General features: G+C 33.6%; 1 protein-coding gene across 1 annotated transcript in view; it reads left to right on the top strand.

The window, feature by feature from the left end:
- The window catches only part of LOC149826683 (40S ribosomal protein), a 44,834-nt gene extending 27,262 nt beyond the window's left edge, over window positions 1–17,572 (top strand). The window contains exon 2 of the mRNA XM_090020099.1: window positions 17,124–17,572. Within this exon, the coding sequence (XP_089876225.1) occupies window positions 17,124–17,272 (149 nt within the window). The 3' untranslated portion in view covers window positions 17,273–17,572. The remainder of the gene's footprint in view (window positions 1–17,123) is intronic.
- The last annotated feature ends 5,767 nt before the right edge of the window (window positions 17,573–23,339 follow it).

Below are 23,339 nucleotides of genomic sequence, written 5' to 3'. Positions count from 1 at the left end.
GTTTGTCGCTCACGGCGTCGCTAAGTAGCGACGGAAAAATACCGTCACCCCATCCGTCGCTAACCGCAGCATGTTGTTGCGACAAAACTGGTCCGTCGCTAAGTAGCGACGGCTTAGCGACGGACCATTTTCCATCGCTACATCTGTGAATATCACGAAACGTAGCGACGGATTAGTGACGGTCGCTAAGCCGTCGCTAATTGGCGACGGAAAAATGCCGTCGCTACTATCCGTCGCTAATTAGCAATTTTCTTGTAGTAAAATTGAACCTGCATATGTTCGGTCAGATATGCAAGTTGCTGACATCTTTACCAAGGGATTATCCACTCATCAGTTTTGGGTACTCAAAGGCAAGTTGAGCATGATCAAAGACCATACTCAACTTGAGGGAGGTTGTTAGTTTTGGATCATGGATCCGACCCGCACCACATTCCAAGGATCCATCTTGGGATGCGTGGGCAGTGGCATGTTTGTAATTTGGTTTTACTTCTTGTGTAATGTCGTACTATGTACAACACTTATAAATAATAAGTAAAAGAGGGAAACCCTATTGCCGCCGACCCCTCTCTTCTCTCTTTACCTCATCTCTAACCCTTGCAGGTGGATATTTCTGACACATTACAGTGGAGAGCAATCCAAATCATTTACTTCATTTCATTATCAAATGAATAATAACATCAGAGTTTAATGACATGTTCTAATAATTAAAAAAGAATCCAAAATATTCCAGGAACAGTAAATCCAAAAATCTCGATCTAAGCCTCATCCCGCAGCCGCTCATAAACTCTATTCTTCACCTGAAAAATGATAAATTTATAGATATTAGACTACAACTGTCTAAGTAAGAAATACTGCAATTCTTCTTGCAGGTATATCATGTGTCAAGTAGGTGATGTGGGTGCCGTGTGTGATTTTCAGCATTTACAGGATCAAATAAAGAAACTATACAACAAGAGTAACATGTATATCATTTAACTAACAACCACAACATTAGCATGGATAACATTTAGCTACACATCAACATGATTCAAATATCTCACATGTTACAATTTCTAAAGTATTTTAAAAGTACAAAACTATATTCTGAAAGAGTTGTGAAGCTATAAATCTAGCAATTTACTCAGTGTGATACCTAAAAAGTTCTAATTAGTGTTTATCTTTTCTTATCTCGTGGGTACACACGGACCGAATCACCCGTAACAGAAGAGAACATTCAGGGGTTTATTATTCATGGATGTTTTATTAACCCGAACGTTTTAACTGAAACTGTAAATCCTAAGGGAGCGACCAGTGACCGAGAGAACCTCCCAAAGGCCAAACCAAAACAGGATGCATCCCTAACTTCTGCAGAAGAACATGGAGCTACTACCTAGGACACATTTGGTAGTCCGAGTCCCCCAACTCCGAGGACTGGGGACCAACGAGTCACTTTAGCTCGAAACAGTTAAACACATGTCCCCGGAGTTTTGTACCACCTACTCTCTCCAAGGTAAGCCCGAATATGAGTGGTTTAATCTTTTCATTTATTTAAATTACCCAAAGTACATGGGCATTTCCCCAACTACCTCCTACTACCATAGTAGTAGGTCCCCAACCTTAGCCATTTTATCAATGTATAAACATCACATTTTTTTTCCATATTGATTACACAAACCTACTCAGAGTGCTCCAGTACCTTTAAACCAGTTAAGCACGATTGCCCCGGTACCTTTAAACCAGTCAGGCCCACAATATTTAAATTTAAGTTTCTCACCAGTTTTATTGTTATTATGCACAAGTTAACAGCCTAAGTACCCGCATCGGGTATTCAACCCATATTGCCCATTAGGTAGGGTTTCCCAAACGATCCATTCAGAACACGTGGTAATGTAACCATGGAATCATACCCCAAATATGACATAACTTGAGCATTCCAATATGAGAGTCCATTATATTTTCACAAGAAAAAAACTAATCAGAACATACTTAATGCTTTGCATTCAGCCACAAACAACATGCCCATACGCAGTTCTTGATCCCCGAAAAACAATAGTATTTTAGCAACCTGTGTAAAATTCAATAGCATGCAAATGTGCTTTAAACAATTTACGCAGGACATGATCATGTTACAAGGCAAATCCTATAAAGGGATTCTAGATTTCATTCCATCTAATTTGCATACTAGATTTTTCACGTAACATGCCACCTAAACCACAGCTCGGTTACCGGTTTACATTCGAGAACACACCCTTCAGAGCATACATCCGACAACCAGCAGATCAATCTAATATGTACTGGCAAAATTTCAATGTTCCACCACATAAGAGCAATCTTTTCTTAAATAACCTTTTGGCACCCATTCAATGGCTGGAATAGCACTTTGAAGATCATCCAAATGTAGCACACAAGCACATGATGTTTGTATTAGTATGAAAAAAAAAGAAATAACATTTAAGTACAACAAATCTATGTAGAATCACAACATTTGCTGCTTATTTCATTTGCAAGAAATAAGATTCACAACTTATATCAATACTGCAAAATACGACACATGTTGGTATTCATATGCAGGAAATAACATCTCAGAATATATCAAAATTGTAGAACTATCATTAAGAACATCAATTCATTCCATTACACAGATCAATTTAATCTACATGAACCATCAAGCTGCTTATGCCTACATGAACCAACAGTCATGCATCAAAACACAATGATGTTCTAAAGATGATACACAAACCCCTTTTCAATATAAAACACAGAGTTTATGCAACAGTAAAAGAGCATATCAGATTATGCATATCATGCACATGAACATTCGAACATCTCATTACACAGGATCTGGGTTTTTGTTTCAAAGGACCTATTGTAATGTCTAATCTTTTGACTAGATTTAACATCTTCATAAAGCTTTATGATAAGGCAATTTTAACTAATAATTAAATTCCTTCTTGCATCGAAAAAATGAAATTTACAATTAAACATTCTGAAATTTACGTTAGCAGCTAAAATTTATAAACATAGCCATAAGAACAATCAAACGAACCAAGAACAGTCCAAGACCACAATTGTATGCTCAAACTGAAAAGAATCTACACTGCATTTTGTACTTAGTTTAATAAACAGGTAAAATTGACAAGTTGTTTGCCCATAGTACTACGAGAATTGTGAAGCCTATATTATGTTAGGTCCAATGGTCACCAAGGCAGAAGAGGGAATCTGATGATGTTCTAAAATCATGAAATCAGGTAAATGATCATAGACCTACAAAAGTGGGCAAGTTGTAGACTGAGACTTTGACTTTAATATGAAAATCTTATAGGGAACCAGTACAACGTACAATCATAGCAGAGGCAATATCATGAGCATCTTGATCATATAAAAAAAACATAAACTGAATATGCTACACGAGAATAACATGTAACCAAGGCTAAACACAGTCATTAACCAGTAACCGGATTTGCAGACAGTCTATGAAACCACAGGTAAACCGATTTTATAATAACTATTAGATAGTATAAGCGTTGATTTGGCAACAGGCTACCTACAATCCCTACAACCACATCGACAGACATTTATCATGATATAAACTAGTAACAGACAGATAACACAATAGTCCACTAAAAGATCTGATTTCATACAATCTAACCCCCAAGTCGAATAAACTCCCCTTATAATAGACATCTGAGTCCAGACATCCCGCCTTTTAGCAGAAGATCGAAATCGTACATCCCCTTCACAATGGAAATCCGAAACCCCCAAATCATAGATTTGGGTTTTCGGATTAGGGTTGATGGAAACCTTCAATTCGTCTAACCCCACACGGGAGATTCTGAAATCCCCGAATCAGTCGATTTGGGGTTTCCATTGCCGTAAGCCCTTACCCTCCCCTTTTTAAGTAAGGATTTGCGGTCGACCCCATCAAGCAGGCCAGACACATGGCATGTCTGAAGAAAAATAAACAGGAAACCTACACCGCCTACTCGACCCATGACCAACCATACAAGAAAAACAACAGTAAATCCTACCTTTGATGACTTGGTGGCTGCTGCAGTGATCTCAGTAGCGTCGTGCGCCATTCATCCCTGGTCGTGCGATGACTATGGAGCCGGTTCCGGTGGCCTTGCAGTCGTGCACGAAAACGAGAGAGAGAGAGAGAGAGAGAGAGAGAGAGAGAGAGAGAGAGAGAGAGAGAGAGAGGGAGATGAGAGACGTAGTGGGAGGAAGAGGGAGCTCAGGGAGGAGGGGTTTTTGAAGAGATCGTGGGAGAAAAAATTGGGAGGTCGGTTACCCCATTTCCCTCTAGTGGCTGCGTGAAAGCACGCAGCCCCCCCCCCCCCCCCCCCCCCCTTCATTTCTTTTTTTTTTAAACCCTTAGGGTTTACTTAAGGAAACCCCTTTTTTTTCATGTTTACCTTTTTAACGCACCACGGTTGCAGGTTTGGTTCGACTGAACCCGCGACCCATATCAAGTTGGGTCCACCTTTGGGCCTATCCAGATCCATCCGCGGATCTGGATCTTCTTTTCAAGTATAAATATTTAAAAAAAAAATTGAATATAGAACCATATTAAATTACTTTAGGTCTAAGGTCATTATTGTGGATATTTACTCATTTATTATGGATCTAAGATCCATTATGCTCATAAAACCCTTTAAGAAATCCAGATCTAAGGATCTGAAGTTTTCTTCACACTATGGATCCGAATTACCATACATGGATCTAGACCACTATTATGGATCCAAACATAAAATTCTAATTGGACCATTGTCATGTTTAAATCTCTGATGTCCAGGTTCCAAATGCAATATTGTGGATCCGAACGTCGCATAAACTATTACGAATCCCCATCAGGTGTTATAGGTCCGCTATAAAAGTTTTCTTATTAAGAATCTGATTCAAACTTTGTTGATCCGATATTGAAGATCCAAACAAAATATCCGATATCCGAATACAAATAACACATACAATAATAAAAATATCCTTGTAACAACCTAAGGACGTAAATTTTAAGTCTATTTATCTGATAAAATTTACGGGTATTATATTTCTTAAATTTAATAATGTTGGCATTGATCCGAGTCTCAACGGATGAGAAAATCCATGATAGGATTTTAAAGTTCCTCATCTCCCATTCCTCATGTTTTTTACTATAATCTTCAAGGGCTTTGATTCTTTCTTCTCCTTTAAGAATCTTTATCTCTTCATTTTTCACCAAAGTAATCTTTGGTTCCGGTTCCGGTTCCGGTATTGAGCTTTGGACATATCCCCAAAGTCCCTTACCCTTGATATGGGCTTCCATATTCCTCGCCCAAACATTATAATTTGAGCCATTGAGTTTAAACCCAAGAGAGAAGTGAGAATCTTTTTCTCCCATAAAATAAGAAAAGAATGAAGAGTGAATAAGATCTTAGCACACCCGGATACTTAGAGCCTTCTTGATGTGATATGAGTCTCACAATATATATTGCAAGGCGTCTTCACGCCAAAAAATCCAAGAGAAAAAATATGTGCACGACTTTCAGGGCACACGATGGAATGAGGTGGCAAGCGATCTCCTTCAATAGTAGTCTTGCTCTGATACCATGTGAAAGTGTCTTCAAAAGAGATACTATGATCAAGATACTAAGATCTTGATGAATGAAGTAAGCAAGAAAGCAAAATAAGAACTCTTAGAACACTTATGCACAAAGGCACCACTCACAATGGTTCACAAATGCACAAAGGCATAAAAAAAATATGGAAAAAACTTTATTGAAGTGAATGGTTTTGACTCAAAGCCTTATTCAAATACAAGGGGGAAGCCCTTTTATATAGAGAAGAAGTGGCCTTGGAGGGGCTCCACTTCTAGTCGTTGGAGCCCCCCCCAAGGTACACGACATTCAATTTAAAAATAAAAATAAAAATAAAAATAAAAACAAAAGAATTACAATCATATTCAATAATATGAATATGTGCAAAATGGAGAAATGACTAAAATACCCCTATACCCCTATGGCTAGTTCAAGAAAGAAATATAATATATATATATATATATATATATAATATATATAGAGAGAATACAATGTTATGAATTACAATTTAACATAAACAAGATCTCTTCTTTCTTTTTTCTTCTAAAATAATAAATCATGAAAAGCTTGTTAAGGAAATTAAGTTGAGGTATGTCATTTGGGTGTGGGTATGGGTAGAGGTATGGAGGGTACAACACGGCAATTCCAAAACATGTGGGTACGGGGACACGACTATATATATATATATATTAAATATCACATAAATACAAAATAAACTGGATATAATCTAAATATATATGCTATATCTAAAATATGTATTATATACTGAAAATATAATGATAAATTATAAATTGAATACAAACTTATATGTACAGAAGATAAAATGGTGTGTACAGGTGTCGGCACGTGTCAACACGGGGACACACGCATTGACATGGGTGCGGAGGGTAAAATGGAGTGTCCAGGTACCATAGTTTGTGAGAGAAGGGGAGAACTAAAAATTTCAGAAAAAGGTGAAAGAAACAAGAAAGGTTGTTTAGTATGTAAAGAAAGGAACTACTAAAATTATTCTGGTGGAAAAGTACATTATCCTTTTTAGAGAATAGGCCAAGCGTTGGTCACCTTGGTCATTACCCTAGTAACTAATCTGCAAGGGAAACTTTGGCTGATCAGTAAGCATGAAAAGTGTTTATTCCAGCCTTCAGCAAACCAATCTCTGTTCTTTGTCCGTCATGTTTTATCTTCCTCATTATGTCACAACCTTTTCATGCCAAATAGGTTGATTGAATATTTCCTATCCATCTTACAATTAGGCTATAATAACTTTCTTTTTTTTAAAAGAAACAATTAGGCTATAATAACTTTCAATCCTAATGATATTAATTACATGTTTATTTCACTACTATCTCTTATATTACCACAGTCCAAATAATTTGTTACCACATTGTGAAAAAGAATATAAAAATGTGGGCTACAGTTTCATTGTTCCAAATTCATGAGTGGCACATCATTTACTTAAATGACCTTACAGTGCCTAAAGAAGAGAAGTTGATCTGTCGGGCACCCGACTTTTAGGAATTTACAAGCTTCACTTCTGTTCCTTTAGTTCAATGTCCATCTTATGTAATTCTTGAATGAATTGACCATGGTTTGAAAACCAAAATACTCTAGATTTGACCTAAACATGCCTGACTTAGGATTCAAGAAGGCCAACTTGGCCAGGTCATGAAAATTTCATATATATATATATATATATATATATATATACCTCCATGGGTTCCAAACCTCCTAGTTAAAAACTTCAATTCTTTTTTTCTTTTTATTTTTTGGCACATCCAACTCCAACTATGATCCTCATCTTTGGTTTAATAGAAAGCGGCCCTTGATCACGTTTTCCAGATGTGTATGTCAGATTTTTCGGGGGTTGAAAAATTAAGGGGCTAAATGTGCCAAGTTTCCAACCCTAAAAAACTCATATTTTTACATAAAAAAATGCAATCCAAGGGTCAATTCCTATCATTTTGTCCATTCTTAACACATACATGGAGTCGGATTTGCTCACAATGGCCACCCTTTATATATATATATATATATATATATATATATATTAGTGTTGTGAAAAGCGTTGAGGCGTAGCGAGGCGCTCCACCAAAAACCGAGGCGAGGCGTAAGCCTCGAGGCGTAAAGCGTAAGCCTCAAATATTTTTTTTGAAAACTTTACAAAAATTATAAAAAAATATAAATAAATAAAGAAATGCTTTATTGATGAAATAACAACCAATAAGAAATAGAAAATCTCAAATAAGTACTAAAAAATATGAGATTAACATATAAAATGTTAAAATGTATCATTCAACCTTTGTAATCTTATATATATTTTATATATATAAAGGATAATACATATTCATATATGGTATATATGCATATGTATTATCCTAATTATATATATAAAATATATTTTTCTCTATTTATAGGCATAGGGGTAGTTTAATCATTTCACAATTTTACGCATATTCCATTTGGAATATGTTTGTAATTTTACTTTTACTTTTCTTTTTTTATTTTCTCTTTTTTGTGGTTTGCGCCACCTAGGGAGGCTCCTCAAAGAGTCGTTGGGGAGCCCCCAACGGTCACAAATGTGACCGTTGGGGGCTCCCAACGACTCCTTTGGGAGCCCCCTATGTGGCTCCTCTCTTGTGTTATAAATAGGGGTCTCCCCCTTGTAATTCCTTCACTCCTTGGAGGAGCTTATGCTCCATTGTATAGGGTTTTTATCCTCTTCTTCCTTTTTTCTTCAATAATATTCAACTTATGACTTTATGTCATATTTATCCCTTTTATGAGTTTATGTATTAGCACATGATGTGCTTGTGTTGTTCCCTTGAGTGGGTATATTCACACTTAATGTGCATATGTATGGGTTCATTATCGAACCTAAAGTATTCAAAGCCACTTTCTAACATGGTATCAGAGCAAGGTCACGATGGGGTTGTCCTTTCATGCAACGGAAAGCGTGTTGATCAAGAAATGGTGAAGTATTCATTGTCCTTCTCTTTTTTCTTAAGCTTTCGGTATGTATCTCTTTTCTTAACATATTATGCATTATGAAACTATTTTTTGCATATGTAGTGTTTATAATAGTTGAATCACCTCTTTTCACATTTCGCATGTTCAAAATTTTTTAAAATATCTCCTTTTAAATTTAGTAAACTTGTTTTGCTATTCAAATATATAATTCTTGTTTATATGTTTATCGATTACTCATCACATATAAATAGTAATTTATGTTTTTTTCTTAAAATTGTCTTCAATTATGTGGGATTTATGATGTTTACATAAGTATTTCATAAATTAACTTTTAGAAATTATATATGATCTCTTGATTAATGATCTTTGTTTAAAAAATCTTTTCTCTCATATAAAGTCTAATTTGTTTTGAGTTCCTCTCTTGTTTATGGATTTTAGTGCATTTTTTTTTAAAAATCTTGATATAATTCTTGTATAAGAATCTCTCACATCTAAATCTTTGTTATGAATCCTAAGTAGTTCTTGTTAATGATAACTATTTATGAGAACTCCTAAAGATGTTTCAATGGCTTTGGTTTAGTTAGCTTTGGTTAAAGGATTTTGAAAAATTATTTGTGATAGATATGTTGTATGAACTATTGTGTTCATTAGGAAAGATCTTTTAAAATCTTCTCACACTATATAGAATGCATAGTGTATCTATTGCATCCTTTGGTATAAAAGATTTCATTAATTTTTTATTTTTCTTCTAATGATACAACTTTATAAACATGTTTGTTTGTATTTTTCACATTAAGTTTCAAAACCTCTTGATTGTATCTCTAAGGATGCCTACATTGGCCATAATATGGTCTTCTTTGTCTTAAATTGCATTTATCAAGCATATAATTGCATAATTAAAGCTTGAGAGTCTCAAGCATTTGCTTCAATTTTATGAAATACATGCATTATCGCATGTTTATTATTTATAAGCTTTTTTGCGTATTTTGTTCAAGTGTTGTGTGAGTGCTTTCGTGCACTTCTTCTATAAAGTATTTATGCTTGTATGCGTATTGTCTCTTCGTAGACATTTTCACATGGTACTCTCTTTTCAATAAAAAGATGTTTTTATTGCCTTCTTTAGGGCTTGTGTTTATTTTTTATGAACTTGTAAGATTGTTTCTTTTATCATTATAAATGCTTCCGCAATATCTTGGTACATGTTGTCCTAAATTTACACATTTAAGATTATTGCCATTTTACATCTTGGTATACATATAATTGCAAATTATAAAGGCTTGATTTGTTTCTTGGATTATTCCAATTCCTTTCTCACACATGACATAGCTTAAATATTTCATGTTGTGTTTATTGAGTCTTTTGATAATGATCATGATTGAACATAATTTTCGTATTTATTATAAGGCATATTGTTGTGATTAATTATGTTGGACCTTTGAATCGACCCTCTTTTTAAAATCACATATTTGGAAAATGATTTCCCTAAGTGTTCATTGCCTTTGTATGACATTTATTTATATTCATCACATGTTATATGATGCATCAATCCTTTTTGTATGACCTTATTGTTATATTAGAGATTATTATTAAGGTGAGTTAAGGGCACCTTGTGTTATGTCATTTTAGATTGTCCACTTGCCATATTATAGATGGTGATTGAGGTGAGTTATGGGCACCTTAGGACTCTAGAATGATTTGGTATATGATCTCTAATTATGAGTGTGTCACTCATTGTTATGTCATTTTAGTTTGTCCACTTACCATATTATAGATGGTGGTTGAGGTGAGTTATGGGCACCTTGTGACTCTAGAATGATTTGGTATATGAGTGTGTCACTCGTTTGATGTTGGCCATTGATCTTTTGGATGCTCTTATTTAAATATAAATGTGATGGATATATGATGTTTGAAACCTTAAAATGTTTTAAGGTATATTAAAATCAAGGTTTTTGGGATTATTGCCCAACCTTTTATTGTTTATGAATCTTATGAGTGCATTTGCACATTTGTGTTTTGTGCTTTTGTGTACAAGTGTTCTTGGTGTGTGTATATTCACACATTTATTCCAATATATTGTTGTTATGGGTATTCTTTTTGAAGAATATTGTTCTATTGATTCAAGGTTTTATATATATGTTTGTCACTACAAGTTTTATTGCCTCAAAAGTCTTCTCCTTTTATAACCCTTATCTAAGTGTCATCATATGTAGACAAGAATTTTATTACACCTTTGTGTGTTGGTATCTCTTTGTTGGCTTTGTTTCTCTTGTTCTAGTAGCTAAACACACTTGTCTTGAGTGTTATCATATGTAGACAAGGCACGTTGATTCACACCATGGTGTGTGATCTTTAGTCCATGTTGGCATTTGTGTCATTGTTCTAGTCGCTGAGATGTATGCCCATGGTTGGCTTATTTCACTCAATTCAAGTGTCATTTTATGTAGACAAGAGATGTATTGTGTTTTTAGCCCATGGTTGGCTTGTTACTCTTGTTCTAGTAGCTGAACATACTTGGTCTTGAGTGTATTTTTACATAGACACGAGATGCTTTTGGTCCATGTTGGCGTGTATTCTCTTGTTCTTATCGTTGATACACTCATTTCAAGTATTATTACATGTAGACAAGAGGTTCTTTTGCACACCTTTGTGTGTGTTATTTGGCCTTTAATGACATTATATTTATATTCTTGATCTAGTAGCTTATACACTTGATTTATGGGTTTTTGGAGGACTAATGAGGTAGTTACTTGTAGTGGATGAACTATTTTTGAAAATTGCAAAATTTCTGTCATAACTTGTGTTTTTAGATACAAGGGAATCATATCTATGATATGGTTTTAAATCAAATTGATTTTTTAGCATTTAATCTATATATTAAGTGTTTATAGTTTTTCGGCCACTTTTTGTATTTAATATACAAAATGAGTCTTTTGTCTCAAATGATATTTATTCTTGAATCATGGGCGGATGTTTTAATATACTTGGTCAAATCATGCTTCTTATATATGACATTTGTTTGACATAGATCTTCTCCCTAAAGATGTGAAAAACTCTATTGTTGATCTATGCATATTAAAATTATAAAGCCCCTTGAAGTTCATATTCATCATGCTTTTGAACATTTGTATCCATGTTCATTTTGACTAAAGTATGTTTGGAGCATGTTCATTAATGATTTTCTTTAAGTGTTAATTCATTTTATGATAGTATATGCATATGCTCATTATGGCCTTTTAGGCCCTCATTCAATAAAGTTTATGCCTCTTCGTAGGCTTCTTGTAGTGTCCCTTAGTGGACCATTGTGTTATTCCTCATTATGAGGTTAGGTTTGTCCAATATTGGATCTCATGAATGCATTATGCACTCTTTAAACATGGTATATGATTATGAAAATTGGTTTTCTAAAAATCATCTTGCATACATAAGTAATTATCTTGTTCTATCAAAATCTTGTATGCATAAAATATCTTTTTGCACCATTACTTTTGGATGAATTATATGATATGTTTTTTTTTTGTTAATTCATCTTATTTGGAATATTTCACTTGATTTAAGTGCAAAAATATCCTTTACTTGGACTTCTTCTTTGTTGTTCCACAGTATCTTGAAGATAAGAGGAAAAGAAGTACCTTGGATAGATTATGGAAGGTGCTCATCGTTAAAGACGTTGGAGGAAGACATTTGCATTTTCAATGGCATTCGTACTGAAGGCTCTTGAAGCCTTGAGATTCTTCTTCTTGCTTTCTTCAATCTTTTTGTTCCCCCACACAAAGTTTGAGGGGAGGTGTTAAAATGTATCATTCAACCTTTGTAATCTTATATATATTTTATATATATAAAGGATAATACATATTCATATATGGTATATATGCATATGTATTATCCTAATTATATATATAAAATATATTTTTCTCTATTTATAGGCATAGGGGTAGTTTAGTCATTTCACAGTTTTACGCATATTCCATTTGGAATATGTTTGTAATTTTACTTTTACTTTTCTTTTTTTATTTTCTCTTTTTTGTGGTTTGCGCCACCTAGGGAGGCTCCCCAAAGAGTCGTTGGGGAGCCCCCAACGGTCACAAATGTGACCGTTGGGGGCTCCCAATGGGAGCCCCCTATGTGGCTCCTCTCTTGTGTTATAAATAGGGGTCTCCCTCTTGTAATTCTTTCACTCCTTGCAGGAGCTTATGCTCCATTGTATAGGGTTTTTACCCTCTTCTTCCTTTTTTCTTCAATAATATTCAACTTATGACTTTATGTCATATTTACCCCTTTTATGGGTTTATGTATTAGCACATGATGTGCTTGTGTTGTTCTCTTGAGTGGGTATATTCGCACTTAATGTGCATATGTATGGGTTCATTATCGAACCTAAAGTATTCAAAGCCACTTTCTAATATAAAAGTAACTAAAAACTGATTACATAACTGAAAAATATATGAGATTAACCAACAAAAGTTAAAATATACTAAGAAACTGATTACATAACTGAAATAACTGAAAAATATATGAGATTAACCTACAAAAGTTAAAATATATCAGATTATTCTAAAAAATATGAGATTACCATATAAAAGTAACTAAAAACTGATTACATAACTGGAAAATATATGAGATTAACCAACAAAAGTTAAAATATACTAAGAAACTGATTACATAACTGAAATAACTGGAAAATATATGAGATTAACCTACAAAAGTTAAAATATATAAGATTATTCTAAAAAATATGAGATTAACATATAAAAGTAACTAAAAAACTGATTACATAACTGAAAAATATACGAGATTAACCAACAAAAGTTAAAATATATTAAGAAACTAATTACATAACTGTAAAATATATAGAGATTAACCAACAAAAGTTAAAATATACTAAGAAACTGATTACATAACTGAAATAACTGGAAAATATATGAGATTAACCTACAAAAATCTTGTTGATCATGTCTCAGAAATCTTGTTGTAAAAAAAAATTATTTTTTTGGCTCCTCAGGCATGCGCCTTGAGGCACATTTTTGATAACACTATATATATATATATATATATATATATATATATATATATATATATATATAGGGAAATAAAAACCTCCCCAATGGAAAACACTCTTAAACCTCCGCAATTGACGTTTTATTGGATTTTTGGTGTTTTTTTCAAAATTTTGACCGTACAGCTGTGATCTATATGCTTGTTATAGGAATCAGTTCTTGGAGCATTTGATTTTGATGCATGGATAGGTTTTTATAAGTTTCAAAATCAACGGTGTACAATTTTCATAAATTTTCGAGGCTTCAAATACCATTTTTTCTATCCAAAATTCATGATCCATGTGTTGATTTATAGTAAATCAATCATACTGAACACATCTGTACAATCAGAATTTTGGAAAAAACACCAAAAAATTTTCATTTGGGTGGTTTGGGACGGTTTCCATTGGGGAGGTTTTCATTCCCCCATATATATATATTGGGAATAAAAACCTACCAAGTAGAAAACCTCTTAAACTTACCCAATAAGAAACATTTATCGGATTTTCAGTATTTTTTGAAATTCTGATGTTTTTATAGGAATCAGTTCTTGGAGCATTTGATTCCAATACATGGATATGTTTTTATAAGGTTTAAAAAATCAACGGCCTACCATTTCATAAAATTTTGAGGCTCCAAATACCATTTTTTCTAGCCAAAATGCATGATCCAAGTTTCGATTTTTAGTAAACCAATCATGATGAACTCATCTATTAGGTCAGAATTTCGAAAAAACATCGAAAATCCGATAAATGTGTATTATTAGATTGATTTGGGAGGTTTTCTATTGGGTAGGTTTTCATTTTCCTATATATATATATATATATCAGTGTTATTAAAAATGCGCCTTGAGGCGCAAAAGGCGCGCCTCACCTTGAGGCGCGCCCCTCTGTGCCTTAAGGCGCAAAAAAAAATTATATATATATATATATATATATATATATTTTACAACAAGATTTCTTAGACATGATCAACAAGATTTTTGTAGGTTAATCTCATATATTTTTCAGTTATTTCAGTTTCTTAGTATATTTTAACTTTTGTTGGTTAATCTCGTATATTTTTAAGTTATTTCAGTTATGTAATTAGTTTCTTAATATATTTTAACTTTTGTTGGTTAATCTCATATATTTTTCAGTTATGTAATCAGTTTTTTAGTTACTTTTATATGTTAATCTCATATTTTTTAGAATAATCTCATATATTTTAACTTTTGTAGGTTAATCTCATATATTTTCCAGTTATTTCAGTTATGTAATCAGTTTTTTAGTATATTTTAACTTTTGTTGGTTAATCTCATATATTTTCCAGTTATGTAATCAGTTTTTAGTTACTTTTATATGGTAATCTCATATTTTTTAGAATAATCTCATATATTTTAACTTTTGTAGGTTAATCTCATATATTTTTCAGTTATTTCAGTTATGTAATCAGTTTCTTAGTATATTTTAACTTTTGTTGGTTAATCTCATATATTTTCCAGTTATGTAATCAGTTTTTAGTTACTTTTATATGTTAATCTCATATTTTTTAGAATAATCTCATATATTTTAACTTTTGTTGGTTAATCTCATATATTTTCCAGTTATTTCAGTTATGTAATCAGTTTCTTAGTATATTTTAACTTTTGTTGGTTATTCTCTTATATTTTCCAGTTATGTAATCAGTTTTCTAGTTACTTTTATATGTTAATCTCATATTTTTTAGAGTAATCTCATATATTTGAACTTTTGTTGGTTAATCTCATATATTTTCCAGTTATGTAATCTGTTTCTTAGTATATTTTATCTTTTGTTGGTTAATCTCATATATTTTTCAGTTATGTAATCATTTTTTAGTTGCTTTTATATGTTAATCTCATATATTTTAACTTTTGTAGTTTAATCTCATATATTTTCCAGTTATTTCAGTTATGTCATCAGTTTCTTAGTATATTTTAACTTTTTTTGGTTAATCTCATATATTTTCCAGTTATGTAATCAGTTTTTAGTTACTTTTAGTTTTATATGTTAATCTCATATTTTTTAGTACTTATTTGAGTTTTTCTATTTCTTATTGGTTGTTACTTCATCAATAAAACATTTCTTTATTTATTTATATTTTTATATATTTTTTTATAATTTTTTTAAAGTTTTCAAAAAAAAAAAATTGGAGGCTTACGCTTTACGCCTCGCCTCGGTTTTTGGTGGAGCGCCTCACTACGCCTCAACGCTTTTCACAACACTGATATATATATATATATATATATATATATATATATATATATATATATATATATATATATATATATATATATATGAAAACTAAACATATTATGCCCCATTTTCTTGTTCTGCCCCATTAGGCCCCATAGTTTGAAGTGTTTTATGATAGATCTGAACTGTTAGATGTGTTTAGCATGCCCGATTTAGTGGGAATCGGCTCTTGGATCATGTTATGTATTTTTATGAGCCAGGAAAAATTGATGCCTTTATACTGTTATAGCCATTGATTTTGGATCACCAGAAAAACCTGTATACAGGTCAGATTTCGGTGATGCAAATGCCGGTCCCCACTAAAAAAACCTATAGATCACATTTATGGTGTTAAATGTGAGAAAAAATACCAAAAACAACGTTTTTTGAAGGAGCCTAACAGGGCAGAATGATAAAACGGGCAGAAGGATCACATTACTCTCTCTCTCTCTCTCTATATATATATATATATTATGCTTGATTTTTAGTGAAATAGTGAAAAATGTTTTAATGCCCAAAGCAGTGGAGGAGATCCATGTTAGTTGTTGAGGTCAATCAAAAGTTGCAGAAATGGCTACAAGTAAACATGGAAAGTATGGAAAAGCATGAGCAAGTGAAGTCTGTTCTTTATTGAAATAAAACTGCTTTGCCTCTTTGTTAGACCCCCAGCTTGAGGATAGTGGTCTCTGACCAGGACCAAGTGCCAGTTCGTATTTTGATCTTGACATATCGGTTTTCTCACCATTAGCATCTCACCAGGAAGTTCTTCCAAATCTTTTCTTCCCCTTCCACTGCTGACCTAAATCCATTGCTTGCTTATCTTGAACCTACTACCTCCAAAACTGACTGTCGCTACTGCAAAGAACAATTTTCTTACTGGTTCGCTTGGAGTTGGTGTTATCTCATCAAGTGCCTTGCTCAAGAGAGCCATTACCTTGCCTAGCTTCAGATTTTCCTTTTATATATCCTTCTGCTTCTGAGATATGAAAAATCTAAAATTTTCAGTTCAAAGGAAAGGTTCCAGGAAAAGAAAAACTTACTTTTAAATTTCAATGCTGCTTGAGAAATTTTTATTTGATTCTTGGTATAAAACACAGCATGCGTCTGGTTTCTGAAGTGGCTTTTATGCATCTTCGTTTGAATTTTTGAAAACTATGATATCTGGTGCCATGTTGGAAAACAGATAACTTTTAAATTTGAGGAAGGGTATCCTATTTATGATTAAACACTAAGAGTTGTTTCTGAATCTGGTTTCATGAATCTTCTGTTCATATTCAAAAGGGGGAAAAAAAGAATCATGTTTCTGGTTTTCTATTATCTGGTGTTCTTATTTGCAGGCCCAAGGTTAACAGTCCCACGACAACTTCGGTGGGCAGGTTGTGGAGCAGTGTCTGTAAGCTCAACAACAGCTTTGCTTGTGCGTCTCTTTAGTCCTGAATGTGAATCTCAGAATATTGCTGCATATGACAAGCCTAAAACTAAATAGTATCAACTGCCGTAAATGGGCAGACCTAGACCGCATTGGTAGAAATAACTACTTTTCTAGTTAGGTGTCTTAGCAGCAGTGATTTTGTTGTTTGTACAATGCAAGAGATCCGGGATGCCTTTTTGGTGAAAAACAGTTCTTGAATAATGGTCATTTTCCTTGTGACGTGCAATTTTGACAACTGTAAAGGAAAATGTATATCAACATAATTTTATCGCCAATGTGGCTGCTGTGAGATCTTTGATGAATGATGGAATCTTTTATTGTTTGCACAGGTTAGGCTTTCATGGATGATGGTTATTTTGCATCAGTTGTAATCCTGTTATTTTGTCTATATATGAGTGGCAAGCCTGATCATTTCTTTTCTAGCTTGTGTGATATTGGCAATTAAATCCTACTTCTCTTTCTTTCCCAAAATAAAGCTTTTTAGTAAGCTTTTGTAGGACTAAGTTATCCATTCATTGATAGTGGCAAATATTTGAACTGGTGTAATTGATGTAACATGTCCATATTCAATCTTTTGTTGAGCCTCTTATATGAAAAAACAGAGATTCCATGAGTGTCATCCAATCATTTATTTCTTCACCACTGGGATTCCTTCTAAATGAAACCAACCAACCACCTTCCATTATCCAACAGTCACTAACAAAAATACGGTGAACTCATGCCACTTTAATCAATCTAGGAAAGACATGAGAAAGAGGCAGCTCCAAACACCAATTCTCTGCCCAAAGGAGTAGTCCATCACCATTACCAATCTTTACACAAACAAGTTGCAGAAATGCAACAAAAGCTTCCAGCCATTCTTTCCAAATACCCAATCCTCTTCTCCACCTAGTGTTAATTTTCCATGGCCAAGGCCGCCCATGAACATTGTACACCCCCCTTTATTGGCTGAATCCAAGCTTCTCTTCTATGCATATCAACCACCACCATTCACTCACTAGGGCCATATTAAAAGCGATCAAGTTGAGTTCCTAGTCCTCCCAGATCACATGGGGAAGTAATCAAACTCCAATTGACTGAATTTCTGCTCTGGTGTTTTTTCCTCAAATAAAGGATCTCATCAATCTATGAAGGTGCCTTCCTGTCTTCCTAGGTAGCTTGAAAATGGAGAGAAGGTATGAAGTCATGCTAACTACAACATGCTTAATAAGTTACCTTAGTAGCAAGAGAACGGTATGTCTCGCCTGTGGTTGGAGTCTCAAAGCCGTATGATCCTCAAACAGTAATCCATGTAGATCCTCTAGAGCAACCCTTAAGTAAACACATAAGTGACAGGTGACCCCTAGGACAGCCAAAGATGATTTCAGCAGCCTTACCCACACTATCTTCCACATTTCTTCATTTAGCAGAGTGAGCAATGGACAACCATGGTATGGCAGTCCTGAAAGGCTCCAAGGGAGATCGCTTTCTTAAACAACACAGCAAGGCTTTCACACACTTCGTTGAAAAGCAGAGGGGAAAGAGGACAGCCATGTATCATTTCCCTACCCAGATTAAAATACTGACCTTCTATATCATTCACCTAAATAGCCCATGAAGCAGCAGAAATAAACTCTCAAAAGCTCTCTGTATGTTACCAAATCCCATGTGCAACATGCAGTCCGATAAGAAATCCCAGCTGACGGGATCAAAAGCCTTAGAGAGATAAACTTTGAGGAGAAAAGCTAGCACCTTAAGGGAGCAAATGGAATGGATTGCTTCATTCGTGATGATACAACATTCTTGTATTCTTTCAGAAAATCACGCTAAGATGGAGAAATGCTCTCCTTTAGGGCATGTTTGAATGCCTTGAAGCTCAGGTCAAAGGATCTGAGCTAGTATGGTTCTGGCTGATGTGATGCAGGCCCCATGCCAAGATCCCATTGTATTCAAACGCTGGACCTAAAATCCCTTTTATTTCAAGGATTTAGGTCCTTCAAATAAAGGGAGAGGGAGAAAGATCCTTGAATCTTTGTTGGACGAAAGATGAGATCTAGCGGAAACGAGTTTAGAGTCGTGTATATCCCATGCATGCTTAGCACAACAAAATATCAAAAGCGACATAGTCGAACATGTTGATTATGCAGGGCAATGTCAAAGTCTTTGGCGTGACGGGTGCATCACCTTTCTGTGACCAGCGCACAAGTAGTCGAGGATCGATATAGTCAGTTATGCATTCAAATAAGCATCACAAGCATTAGAGTGAGCATCAAGTTTCAAAGACTCACTGAACGAGGGGTATATTACATTTTGGCACCTACGAGCCTTGCGGAGCGTAGCGTGCACCCTGCGGAGAACCCCCCACTGCAATGGAGAGGACCTTTCAACCCTAGCCTAAGTCAATTGCTAGTTTGACATAGTGAAACTCCCTAGCTAAGAAGAATCATTGTCGCTCAACATGCACTTGTCGAGCCCCTCGCAAGGGTGCGAGGTTAGGCGACAAAACGGGCGACGAGAGTGGGCCCCGTGTAACATCAAAAAAATTTCAATGTTTAATAAATTTTAAAAATCAAGTCTTTATGAATACTGAACCAATTTGGATATGATTTGATGTCTAAAAATCCTGATTTGAATAATTATTGGATCCAAACAATGATCTAAACTCATATATGAACTTTTGACATATCCAAATAGAGAGTTTTTCAAAATTCACAATTCAGGGACATTCATAAATAATCAAATTATCAAGGACAAAATAGTAATTTGCCACTCCAGTGGTATTTAGGTAAATTTCTTAAGGGGTAAAAAGGTAATTTTTATTTTAGGAATATTTTTAAAAAATTAATAAAATTGTCAGGGGTAAAACGATAATTTGTCATCCCAATAGGAAGGTTAGGTAAATTTCTAAACCACTGAAGGGTAAAATAGTATTTTTTCATACCCAAGTGGCATTTTGGTTATATGAGATCTGAATAAGGGAAATTTAGGTATAAAATTTAGGTATTAAAATATGATTTAATATATTTTTATTATTTTAATATTATTTAATGAAGAGAATATGGTTTTCTGAAAACCATGTCCTCAAAAATCATGTTCTCTGAGTGTCAACATATTAGAGAGAGGGTAACACTCTCCCTCTCTCTCTTGTTAACACGTGGCAAGGGAGATGGTAAGTCACCCCTCCCCTCTCAAAATTTTGACACATAGGGAGAGTGTGGGCCCCACAGGGGGCACCACCTCCTCAAGGGCCTATAAATAGCCCCTACCCTCTTTCTCTCTCTACAACACTTCCCTCTCTCATTTTCTCTCTCTCTTAAATTTTCTCTTTCTCTGTCTAACCCCAACATCTTCTCTTTAGAAATTCTAACCCAAACCTCCATTGAATTTTTTATTTCTTCTGCCAAAACCCTTTGAGTCCCTTGCCTCTACCCAACTACGGTCTTCGATTCCTCGAAGGAGTGTTGACGATTTAGAATCAGTTTATGGAGTGAAGGTAGTAGAAGTCTTGCTCAATTTGGCAAAATTCTAAAATTTGATTGCGGAAGTGCTGCCCGAATTTGTATAAATAAGCTATGTACTCATATTCCTCATCTATACCATAGCATGTGCTCGTAGGACTTATTCTTTCTCTGAACCCTTAGGATTTCCTTTTGAATTTAAATTGAGGCAATTTTGTCGAAATTTAATCCAACCCTGCAGGGGAGGTTCTATTAAATTTTTTATAAATATTTTTAAACATTTAGAACTATTATAGCAGTAGTTCTGGCAAAAAGTTTTATAAATATTTTTGAAAATAGAACTATTACAGCAGTAGTTCTAGCAAATTTTTTATAAATATTTTTAAAATTTTGAATTATTATAACCAAAGTTCTGGCAAAAATCTTACAAATATTTCAAAAAATTTGAATTATTTTAGAAAAAGTCATGTTAAAAATTTTGTAAATATTTCAAAAAATTTGAACTTCTATAAAGGGAATTCTGTCAAAAAATTTCTAAATCCTTTTTAGATATTCAAATCAATTTTTTTGAAAAACTTTTATTAAACTTTTTATAATGCAAAGTCATGTCAGAATTTTTACAACTCAAATTCGAGTTTAAGACCTTTTTTGAATATTTGAGTTATTACAGAGAAAACTCTATAAAAATTTTATAAAAAATTTTAAGATCATTTTAAAATAGTTTTTTAGATTTTTCAGAGGTTCTTAAAAGGATCTTCTTTAGTTTATATAGATCAGGTATTGCCTAAAATTTAGTAAAAAAATATAATCTAATATGATGTAAATCCATATCAGAATACTACCAACAATTATTCTTTTGTCCTACCTCGATATACTGGTTATTACGTAAAAATCAATATAAGTTATTATACCAAAAGTTTATAATTTAAAATGTTAAACATATTCTGGATACTTGCATCATAATTGTAGACATGAATTTAAGTTTGCTTAAATAGTTGCATACCTTGATCTATGTTCGCACGCTTTGAACTATGTCTACAAACATTAAATCCTATTTGCTTGCATCAATTCAGGTTAGTATGCCTTAAATGCTTATTATAAATATTATTGTTTAATAATAAGATTAGGGTTTAATGAAACCCTACACGCTTTAAATTAAAATGCATAAAATTATTGTTTATGAAGTGAATAATTTTGGTAGGGTCATGGCCAAGGTTCGAGCAACATTTGTTGCTATGAAATATGTTGATGAATATGTAGCATGCGATTATTGTTGAAATGTATCATTGTAATGATTTTTTTTTATGTACAAGTTGTTAAATGAATCATGCTTATACATAAACTTAAAGTGATTTTCTACCTTCATAGGCAAAGTGCCTGTATATACAGAGCAATATTGAATGGGTTAAAAAACCTAATAAAAAAATATGACATAATACAATTGTGGTTTACCTTGGAGAGGGTAGTTGGTACAAGCCTCGAGTGATATATGAAAATATTTTTGGGAGCGATAGATTCTCATGGGTCTCCAGTCACTTGCAGGTTTTGGAGGCCGGAGTAAGTGACCATCTCAACTTCGGCAGAAGTTTCAGGATGCATCCAAATCAACATTTTAGTTGTTCTTGAGAAAATTCTCTCAGTTGCAAGCCATTCACCTTTGAGATCCGTATACTAGTCATTTGAGGTAATTAAAATACACATGGCATAATAAACCCCCAGATGGTCTCGACTGTACGATGACTAGTGGTCTGCGAGTACTTACATTGTTAATAAATATCGAAATAAAACTTCTAATATTTGAATAACTACTTACAAAAAAAGTTGACAATGACATTGTTATTAAAGGCATGAGTTGTTATTTGTATTAAATGCATGCGTGATTACTTGCATGATACTGAATATATTTGTGCTTATTTTTATGATCTAAATCTGAATTACATAAGTAGAGTTAAATCATGATTCCTGAATATGTTTTAATATTTTAAGTTACCTGTAATTGATATTTATTTACCAGGCTGTCACAAGTCTGACCCCGTGTTATAAGAAAATAAAGGTTCAGGTACAGGACACCTTGCATGATAGTGGATACTGAATGAGAGTAGCATTCAAGAATCAAAATTTTTAAGATCTTGAATTTTTTTTAGGATTTTTATTTTTCAATCTTAAATGTTTAATTGTCCAAACTTTTGTAAAGGACTTTGTATATAATGCCTGTTTGAATTAAATTATGCCTTGATTTCTACTGTGGTTATTATAACGTAATACATTCGAAGTTTTAAACCGAATTTTGAAATTGTTTACGCTGCTTATTTTAAAAGAAAAAAACATTTTTAATTTTTACGTATTTTCAAAGGTTAAAAATCTCAAAGTGTTACACCCAACATATGCCTACCGATGCCCATGGAGAATTTGCATACTCGTGAGCACTCTCATGCACTCTTATGTGCTACTCACAAGCATCTCCCGATAAATTCATATACATTCTTGAAGTAGATTAGCAATAATCTTGTATGGTATCCAAATAGTGAGATTGGCCTAAACCACGTATCTTCCTCCAGGTTCTCTTTAGGAAGCAAAAGGACTTGCTCAATTCTCTAAGAAGCCTCCCTTTCTCATCGAAGATTAAACTCCTTTATGTACTCTGAGGACACCTATACATAAGAGGAAAGCCATCCAGACCTGAT

This window comes from Nuphar pumila, chromosome 10, assembly GCF_984573655.1.
Source record: "Nuphar pumila chromosome 10, dmNupPumi1.hap1.1, whole genome shotgun sequence".
NCBI lineage: Eukaryota > Viridiplantae > Streptophyta > Magnoliopsida > Nymphaeales > Nymphaeaceae > Nuphar > Nuphar pumila.
The sequence above is the reverse complement of the archived record's forward strand: the minus strand, read 5'-3'. Positions and strand labels throughout refer to the sequence as shown.